The 10,944-nt window shown below is 34.0% G+C and overlaps 2 protein-coding genes across 2 annotated transcripts; both read right to left on the reverse strand.

Annotated features, from left to right (window-relative positions):
• Window positions 1-6,528: 6,528 nt before the first annotated feature.
• Window positions 6,529-7,197, reverse strand: LOC120579872 (agamous-like MADS-box protein AGL80). Its single transcript, XM_039832605.1, has one exon. The coding sequence runs from the start codon at window positions 7,150-7,152 to the stop codon at window positions 6,529-6,531; it is 624 nt and encodes a 207-aa protein (XP_039688539.1). The 5' UTR covers window positions 7,153-7,197.
• A 1,759-nt stretch (window positions 7,198-8,956) lies between these two features.
• Window positions 8,957-10,525, reverse strand: LOC120579873 (uncharacterized). Its single transcript, XM_039832606.1, has 3 exons — window positions 10,258-10,525; window positions 9,908-10,176; window positions 8,957-9,085 (listed from the first exon to the last, which is right to left on the reverse strand). Exons 1-3 carry the CDS (start codon window positions 10,523-10,525, stop codon window positions 8,957-8,959), a joined length of 666 nt encoding a protein of 221 aa, XP_039688540.1.
• Between the last annotated feature and the right edge of the window lie 419 nt (window positions 10,526-10,944).

The following is a 10,944-nucleotide window of genomic DNA, read 5'->3' on the forward strand; positions in this document are numbered from 1 at the left end:
GTCTTGCTATACTTAGCCTATTTTATTTCTTAAAGTTAACCCGAACGCAAAATTTTGCCCTAGATTTAACCTAACTTCTTTGCTTAATCTTACTGTATTAACCATATTTAATTAACATTGTTTAATTTAATCAAAATGTTAACTTTAATTGTTAGGGAAATCAAAATAAACAAATCGCTCCTAATTTTTCTCTTTAATTTTACTAAACAAATTATATTAACCCTAGATTTAATTTATGCAAAATGACATCTCTTATTTCTAAATGTTAACCTATGACGCAATATTAACCCTAGATTTAACCTAATTTTTTCGTGTGACTTTACTATACTAACCCTAGATTGAATTTAAGCAAAATGTCATCTCTTATTTCTAAATGTTAACCCGTGACGCAATATTAACCCTAGATTTAACCTATTTTTTCGCGTGACTTTACTATAGTAACTCTAGATTTAATTTATGCAAAATGCCAGCTCTAATTTTAACCTAATTTTTTTCTCCAGACTTTTACATTTAATGTTTATCTAAGGTAAAATAATAACCTTAGATAATCACTGCATAAAAAAAATTCTTCGAAAGAATCTAGAAGCAACTGAATTTGGGAGAAAAAATTGAAAAATAGTTAAAAATATAAAAATTGAAAAATAATTAAAAAAATTGGTTAGGGGCAAAAATGGAAATTCATAGGCCATGGTTCAAAAAAAAACTAAACAATAAGTAGATTACCAAATTGACCCTTATAGGGGCAAAATGGTAAATTCATGGGACATTAACTTTCCTATATAGTATAGTAGATGACATAAGAGTATATTTTAATTTTTTTGTTACCCTGTGTATTGCTCATATGCAATTGCAAAATCGTTTTAGTTCTAGAACACTTGCTTAATTGAATCCTTGAATAATTGCTTAATCCATCAAAATCCCATACAACGTGGTCCATCAATTTGGTTAACTATGTGCCTGTTTGGTTCCGCGTTTGATGGCCCCCAAACGCGAGTCTGACACTCAAACGCGGTTTCAGCCATTTTTTTTATGTTTGGGATAGCTGCAGAATCAATTCTTCAAAATGTGGTTTTGCTTCCAAACACGAGTCTGTGAAAAGCTATAGTATGTGTTTGGTATGGCGGTGGTGAGAATTGATTTTGATAGAATTGAGTTTGAGAGAATTGATTTTGATTAAAAGTGAGTTAGATATGAATTGTATATGTTTGGATACACTCACTTGAAAGTGATTCTTATGAGTAGATGTTGTTTGGATAGTTTGAATTAAAATTGATTTTGAATGTATAATGACTAAATTATCCTTTTAATGTTATTAAATATAAATATCTCATTTTCATTTTAGATAATTATTTGAACTTATCATATTTGAATTTTTATTGCTTAACAAATTCATTTTAAAATAATTAATTTATAACATTTATTTTTATCAATCGAGTGATTTTTAATATACTATAAGAATCAAAAGGTGTAAAGAAAATTGCAGCGTATGTAAAAAAACATAATAGTAAAATAACACTACCATTAAAGAAAAAAAAAATTGGCCCAACCCATCTCCCCATAACCCAATTCTTATTGAGAGATGATAGAGTGGAAAAAATAATATTGAGAGATTTGGAAAGAAATCGAAATGATAGTGTAATGGAAGAAACACCGGAGAAGAGGGTTCTGGAGAAATTCAAGAGAGACGCATAATCTTATTTTCTTAGATTTTTTTTACTATGGGTTGGGCCAATGTTTTTTGAGAATTGTTGTTCCCACATGTGATAAGGCTGTGCCACACCAGTAAAATACGATTTTACCCCCTCGGCAGTTAACTGCCGAGGAATTTGAAATCCGGCTGCAGTTAACTGCCGAGGAAAACCTCGGTAGTTAACTGCCGAGGATATGTTTCATCAGATGAAACAGCCACCTGCTCCCCCTACACACTATTTTCTTCATCAACTTCATTTTTCATCTCCATTCCAATCCAAAAATTCAATATTTTTTCCATCAATCCTTGATCCAAAATCATTCAAGCATCAAGCATAAGAGGTATCAACACACATTTGACGTAAAAAAAACAGATATTGTGCATTTTATTCGATTGATTTTTTTATTATTTTATGGGTATCTACGTGAGTTACGTAGAACTCTGTCATGGGAATCCTCGGCAGTTAACTGCCGAGGAAAATCTCGGTAGTATAGTGCCGAGGAAAACCTCGGTAGTAAGGTGCCGAGGAACTCTTGGTGAAATTTTTTCACAACGAAAAATGGCAGCTACTGCCAGTTTTCAAATTTTTTTTTCTTTTAACTTTTTTTTGTTTTTTTTGTTTTAATTCATCATGGCATTGATGTTTATACATTAGTTAGTTGTTAATTCATATTTATATGTTTTATAATTATAGTAATGGTAGAGAATGCGAAAGATATTTCGGGAGAGACAAAACAAAATTTTGTCAAAAATTCCGGAGATGTCAAACCGCCTAATGTTGAAGCGAAAACAAACATAGATGGAGCTTCCGTCCATGTTGAAGCTTCAAAGTATGTTGGCGGGTCCGGTGTACTCCCACTTCAACCCCACGAGGTCGACACGGCTAAGTTTTTTTCAGACGACGTTAAGTCGAAAAATAGAGATGAATTGCTTGAGTGGGTGCGTCGACAAGCAAATAAGGCGGGATTTACAATTGTCACACAAAGATCAAGCTTGATCAATCCAATGTTCCGGCTAGTGTGTGAAAGGAGTGGAAGTCACATAGTTCTGAAAAAAAAACCGAAGCATGCGAGAACGGGCTCAAGAAAATGCGGTTGCTTATTCATGATTAGTGGATATCAAAGTAAGCAAACAAAGGAATGGGGATTGAACATTCTTAATGGAGTTCACAACCATCCCATGGAGCCGGCTTTAGAAGGACACATTCTTGCCGGTAGATTAAAGGAGGACGACAAGAAGATTGTACGTGACTTGACAAAGAGCAAGATGCTTCCAAGAAATATTTTGATACATTTGAAGAACCAAAGACCACATTGCATGACAAATGTGAAGCAAGTGTACAATGAACGTCAACAAATATGGAAGGCAAATAGGGGTGACAAGAAGCCGTTGCAATATCTAATCTCGAAGTTGGAGGAGCACAACTATACTTATTACTCAAGAACACAACTTGAAAGTAATACTATTGAAGATATTTTTTGGACTCATCCAACATCCATTAAGTTGTTTAACAATTTTCCAACGGTTTTGGTTATGGACTCCACGTACAAAACCAACATGTATAGGATGCCAATGTTTGAGGTAGTTGGGGTGACTTCAACCGATTTGACATATTCGGTTGGGTTTGGATTTATGACACATGAGAAAGAAGAAAACTTTGTTTGGGTTTTAAAAATGTTGCGTGAACTTCTTTCGTCAAAGATGAATATGCCTAAGGTGATTGTTACCGATAGGGATGTGTCTTTGATGAAAGCGGTTGCACATGTTTTTCCGAAAAGTTATGCAATGAATTGTTATTTTCATGTGCAAGCTAATGTTAAACAAAGGCGTGTCTTGGATTGTAAATATCTTTTGGGCTTTAAAAAGGATGGGAAAGAGGTGAGCAATCGCGATGCGGTGAAGAAGATAATGAAGGCATGGAATCGGCCCATGCTTGGTTGCAGGACCACAAACAGGGTCGAATCGGCCCATGCTTTGTTGAAGAAATACTTGGACAATAGTGTGGGTGATTTGGGTACTTGTTGGGAGAAAATACATGACATGTTGTTGCTTCAGTTCACCGCTATACAAACATCCTTTGGTCACAGTGTTTGCGTGTTGGAACATAGATTCAAAGATGTCACTTTGTACTCGGGGTTAGGTGGTCATGTGTATAGATATGCTTTGGACAACATTGCTTTGGAAGAGACACGTTGTAGGGAAACATTGTGCATGGACAATGACATTTGTGGTTGTGTTCAAAGGACATCTTACGGGCTACCATGTGCATGCGAAATTGCTACTAAACTCCTTCAAGAGAAGTCAATTTTATTGGATGAGATATACCACCATTGGCTTAGGTTATCTATGGGTGAAGAAAGTAATGAAGTAGCTTTTTGTGTCGAGGTTGAGTTGAAGGCTATTGTAGAACGTCTAAAGAAACTCCCTTTCCAAATGAAGTTTGAGGTCAAAGAGGGTTTGCGGCAGTTGGCATTTCCTGAAACCACCTTGATGTCTCCACCACTATCCCTCTTTGGGATGTGGCCGCTCTGCCTCTCCCTGCGGTGGCTCTGAGTCATGACACGCCTACCACCAATCATCTTCGATGGATCAATGGGGTCCTGATCGGCCATATCTACAAAAAATAAAAATAAAAAATTAATATCATTCAACCACTTTATCAAAAACACTAAACCTAAACAAAACCTAGACTTTCACATTCAACCTAAACATAACCACTTTCACATTAAACCACTTTACCAAAATAAAGACATTGATTGAACCTAAACATTATCATACACGTTATCATTAACATTCAAACGTAAAAAATCAAATGCATTATCATACACATTCAACCTAAACTAAACATAATTCAATATACACATTCAACCTAATTCAATATACACTTTTTCAATATGCATTCAACTTAATTAAACATACACTTTTTCGAATTACAATCAAGATCGTATCCAATACCTAAACTAACTAAATAATCAATAAAATTGTCATTGACACATTTTATCAAACACTTTGTGTGCAAAGTATCAAACATACTCAAAATGTGTTCTTTTGCCACCATTCAAAACCACATTATACCCTAACATCATTCAATCATCAATTAAACCAACTACATTCAATTATAAACTACATGCACTCATAAAAAATTCAATTCCTACATCAACCCTAACCACATGAAAACTACCATTTTTTTTAAAAAAAAACCTACCCAAACTAACATTATGATTAAAAATGAGTCAAGATACTTACTTGTGATTAAATGGAGATGATAAACTTGATTTTGCTGAAAAAAACGATTTTGGAGAAGTTGGATGGTTTGGAAGATTTTTGAAGAATGAAAAAAACTGAGTTTCTGCGTTTCTGCGTTCTGGTTATGTTCAGTTTTCCTCGGCAGTTACTGCCGAGGAAATCCTCGGTAGTAAGCTGCCGCCGATTTACTAAAAACTTCAGCAGTTAACTGCCGAAGGGCATTTTCGTATTTTACTTGTGTGGCACAGCCATACTATATGTGGGAACAGCAATCCTCATGTTTTTTCTTTAATGGTAGTGTTATTATGTTTTTTTACATACGCTGCAATTTTCTTTACACCTTTTGATTCTTATAGTATATTAAAAATCACTCAATTGATAAAAATAATATTAAAAATAAATGTTATAAATTAATTATTTTAAAATGAATTTGTTAAGCAATAAAAATTCAAATATGATAAGTTCAAATAATTATCTAAAATGAAAATGAGATATTTATTTTTAATAACATTAAAAGGATAATTTAATCATTATACATTCAAAATCAATTTTAATTTAAACTATCCAAACAACATCAACTCATAAGAATCACTTTCAAGTGGGTGTATCCAAACATATATCAATTCATATCTAACTCACTTTTGACAAAAATCAATTCTCTCAAATTCAATTCTATCAAAATCAATTCTCACCACCGCCATACCAAACACATATTATGTCTATTAAAATGCTTCAATTACTTCGGTCAAAATTAAATTAGGTAAAACTTGTCCACAAGTCCTACTCAATCAACCAAAAAGTCAAAATTTGTAGCCAAGCTATTGTAATCGGAATTCGAGCCCTGGTTCCTTCAAGTCAACTATGTGTGTTTGTGAATTTTTAACAAAAAAAAGAAAATTCCTCTACCTTTAAACCATGATTATGTGATGGTTTCACAATCATAATTTTTAATTTCTAATCAAAGTTGCACTAGTTGTGATGCTTGATAATTAAAAAGGAATTTGGTTTTTAAATATAATTGTGAACCCTTTTAAAAAAAAAGGTTTGTCCCCTACTTTAAGAATGAGTTTTTTGGTTCTTAGTTTAATTTTTGACCTAATTGCACTTTTGATCCGCATATTTAATCAAAATCACAAAAATAGATCGACTTTAAAATGAGGGGACTATCTTTTCTAAATTTAATAAAATGAGGGGACTATCTTTTCTGAATTTAATAAAATAGGTAAACCAAAAGTGCAATTAAGCAATAATGTTTTATGAATTTAGGCCACTTTAACATTTTTGAGTCATTTTTTAGGATGTGGTCTATTTTTTATGACAAAATTGTTTATGACATGGATATTCAGTTTGACCTAATAAACGAATCTCACTTCATAAATGAATAGAATAGATGTTAAACAATGACCCAAAACTACATTAGAGACTAAAAGTCACGAAAAAGATAAATAGGGGATACAAAATTGTGATAGATCCATCTCAAAGGGCACACAAAACAAATACTATCTCCGGTCCTATTTATAAGAAAAAGTTGACTTTTTAGATTCATTATGTTATTAATGTATCTTGTCTAGAATATAGATCAAATACATCATTTAATCAAAGTAGCAGATTGGGCAAAAATCTAGGATCGACCTCGCCAAAGGGTACTGTCTCGTCATGAAAATTTGACTTTCCATGATGTCACCATTGTTCATAGTCATCCCAACATAGCCATGACCCATCATTGCCATTTTTTCATCCCTAGATGTCAATGGTGGTGCCAACCTTCTACTAACGTCCTTCCATTTTTGGTCAATCAACCAACAAAGATGTTTTGAATCAACCAAGGAGATATTATTCTGCATTAATTTGCCTTCACAAAGACATTGAAACATGAGCATAACCATCTCTTTCTCATAGTTTTCATGCCTTTGTGTCTTCAGTTTCTCTTTGGCCTTCAGAACCCTTTGTATCATATAAGTCTCTTGGTTCATCATTTTCTGGCTCTTCTCCCACTCAGACATTGTTCTGAATTTTGAGAGCACTGTTTGGACTCCCTGTGGTGATGGCCAGATCTTCGGTTGAGGCTCATATGGTCCATAGACAATGGCACAAGCTTCAACTCCACATAGAGTGCTTAGTTCATAAACCTTCTTGAATAAACCCTTCTGCCTTTTATTGTATGTTGTTTTTCTAGCATTGGCAATGAAAGCAAGTTTCACCTTTTTCCAAGGCATTGTTGTGAAAAGAACAAAGGAAAAAGAAAATTAAGAAAAGTTTATCGTTGTGGTTTTTCTTGTTGTAAATAATGTCTTGTTACTTATTGTTTTTTCGTTTTTCTTGTTGTCAATAATGTCGTGTTATTGTTTGTTTATATAGACTAATAAGATATGACAAATTCTACGGTACACCCAGATTCAATTTTTAGATGATATTTTGCGCGTGTGACTCATTTCCAGCTGTAATTTCTGAGTTGTAAAATGTCACATTATTAGCTTGCCATCAATGAAGGATATAGAAAATAAAGTACATTTATGGCATTAGTTATATATTATAATACATTATGAATAAAATATTTATTGCTTTTTGAAAGGATGTATCACAAATAGGATTTTCCAATACATATACCAACGAGAGGTCTATCATATTCTCTATTGATTCATGCACTTAGATATTCCAATAGGAATTTATTTTAACCATTAGTATTTAATATCATATATTTATAATATATTGTGCTATTATGAAAAAGAATTTGTTATGGTATACTATATTTATATCATATAATAAAAAGTTATTAAGTGTTTAATTATTTTATTGATATTCTTTTAAAAAAATTATTTTATTGATATTATCTTTAGAATACGTTTTCCCTTTCATATTAGCTGTATAATATAATAGCACTTTTTTGGCATACCATCTAAGTAAGATCTAGAACATCTGAGTGCAATTATAATATTTAATTTATAAATTTTATAGAATCTAAATAATATAATAATTGATGTAGTTGGTATTGAGGGTGATCTTATCCAGGATCATTCTTAGAGTTTTAAGGACCTTAGACATAATATGAGAAAAGGATCCCTAATATAATACGTCATATATTTTTTTAGCTCATTGTTGTGATTTTATTATCCCTTCATTTTGTTTTTTTCCCACTTTTCACTACCAATAGTTTTTTTAAGGCAACATTTGAAAATAAATCAAATACTTTAGACACCAAAACAAAATAAAATACCGTATAAGAGAACAATAACACTTGCGAAATAATCATGAATGCGTCTCACATCGGTTTCATGAACATGAATGCGTCTCGCATATCTTGCAATATCAAATTCAATTTTGCAATCCTTTCAATCAACTCGAGAAAATTGACAATATTGATATTTTTTTTTTTTTGAAGAAACTAAAATGGATAAAATTAGTGAAAGCTTGGAAATTTAAGCACAAGGAGTGCCAAAACCCCAGATGAAAAAGTCAATTGCAAGAATGCCAAAACTGCCAAAACAGGAACAAAAAAGGCTACCCTGTTACATAAATATTCCCAAGCAAGGTAAAGGGTTCAACCACCATGAATGGTAGGAGAAAACAAAACTTGGGCGGTTCGCTTTCAGCCACCAGTATGATTGAAGTTTAACTTTATCTAACAATTGATTAAAATAAGCTTCTTTTTGGTGGAATATTCGAGCATTCCTTTCAAGCCAGATCACCCACACACAAGATAGCCAAATAAGATTAAGAGATTAGCGTTTGCCGTTAGAGAAGCCACTAAAGGTGCCAAATTGATATAAATGATCTGACACATTTTCAGGAAACACTAAGTGGTAACCAAGCCAGTGAGAAATACCATACCAAAGTTTGCCAAAAAATTACAAGAGAGGAATAAGTGTTTTGCATCTTCTATCATGCCGCATCCAACCACACATAAATGTGCATTCAGATGTAAAATGTGTCTTTTGATTAAATTGTCCGTTGTTGGTGATTAAATCTATCACGTAGCAAGCGTCAAGTGAAGAGGCTGATTTTTAGAGGCACTTCCTTGTTTCAAATTTCAATCATGTGTGTAACCGCCAAGTTGTTACCGGTGAATGTCAACAGATGATTATAAGCACTTGTGATGTTATAACTGTTGGAGACATGCAAGTGCCAAATCCACCTGTCAGAATTAGTAGGCTGCAAAACAATATTAGATAAAATATCACAACATTCCAGCACTTTCTCTTCCTCCTAAGCAAACAAATGACGCCGCCACTGCCAAGCTTCACCCTCAACCCCCCACCCAAAAGAATACATTTCAGCCACCGTTGCCATTTTATTAGTAGCAAGATAAAAAAGGCGGCTGAAACTATTCTTGAAAACTAGCCCGTCAATCCAAGGATCCCACCAAAATAAAGTTTGGGCACCATCTCCTACCTCCCGCCCAACATTATCATCAAACCAACTCCCACCTCCCACACCAGCCCATTTTTAACATTTATCAAATTATTCCACCGAACAAAGTTAAACCGCCCCTCCTCGACGATTTTACCTCCTACCTATCCGTATCTAACTGATAAAACTCTATACCACAAACTCCTATTTACAACCCGCATCCGCCAACACCATTTACCAAGTAAAGCTAAATTAAATTCCCAAATCCTTCGCACTCCTAAACCTCCCTCCTCGTTTTTGGAACAAATAGTGTCCCAGTTAATCCAAGAAATTTTCCTAACCTCCTCACAACCCACCCAAAAAAAAAATTAAATATAGATTCAATGGAAGAAATGATACCTGCAGAAGCTTTGAAGAAGGAAAGAAAGTAGATCGGAAGAGGGGACAAGACAGACTTTAGGAGAACTAAACGGCCACCCAACGAAAGATTTATACTCTTCCAACCCGATAATCTTGACTTAATACGATCAATCAACGGTTGCCAAAATTTTAGTTTTCGAGGATCACCATCTATAGGCAACCCAGCTAAATGAAGGGGGCTCTGCCGAATTTAAAATTAAGTACAGAGGCTGCCTCTGCCAACCAAGAATCATGAATATTAACACCAACTAACATACTTTCGTGGAAGTTCACCTTAAGACCAGATGTCACCTCAAAGAGAATAAGAAGAGCTTTCAGAGCTCTAATATTGGCCCAGCTTCGCTCCCCAATCAATAAGGTGTCATCAACAAATTGAAGATGAGTGATGGAGACATGATTATTTGCTTCAACCTTGTAGACAGAGAACAGGTCAGCCTCTTCTAGAGCCTTCATCATGACATTTAGCCCTTCAGCTGCTATTAAAAATAGAAAAGGTGAAAGAGGGTCACCTTATATCAACCCCCGTTCAAATTCGAATTCATCTGTTGGGATACCATTAACCAGAATAGAAGTTGAGGCCGTACTGACGCATTCCATAATCCACTTACGCCATAAGGTAGGAAAATTCATTTTTTTCATGACAGCTTCAAGGTAGGACCAATCAATGGAATCAAAAGCCTTCTCTAAATCAACCTTGAATAAGAGAAAATCTTTTTTCAGGCTCTTAGCATCTTCCACAATCTCAGTAGCGATGAGAATACCATCAAGAATTTGTCTACCATGAATAAAAGCTGATTGAGTTTCTGAAATAACACTAGACATAACCCTTCTCAATCTAATTGAGAGAACTTTGGAAAGAATTTTGTAAAGACTTCCAATCATAAAGATTGGTCTGAAATCATTCAGGCGCTGCGGGCACTCGGTTTTAGGAATTAAAGAAATAAAGTATTGTTGATGCCTTTTGACAACTTTCCATTGCTATGAAAATCAAATAAGAAGCACATAATATCATCACGGAGCTCTGGCCAAAAATCCTTAACAAACCCCATCTGGTCTAGGACTTTTAAAACTTTCACAATCCCAAACAACTTGTTTAACTTCCTCAACTAAAAAAGGTTTGGTTAGCTCCCCCCATTGACCTACATTAAGCATATTAAAATTGAGGTTCTCAATGCAAGGTCTTTCAGCAACCACATATTTAAAATGAGATGAGAAGTGATTGAAAATCAGTCCTCGAATTC

Source organism: Medicago truncatula, chromosome 4 (assembly GCF_003473485.1).
Source record: "Medicago truncatula cultivar Jemalong A17 chromosome 4, MtrunA17r5.0-ANR, whole genome shotgun sequence".
Lineage (NCBI taxonomy): Eukaryota > Viridiplantae > Streptophyta > Magnoliopsida > Fabales > Fabaceae > Medicago > Medicago truncatula.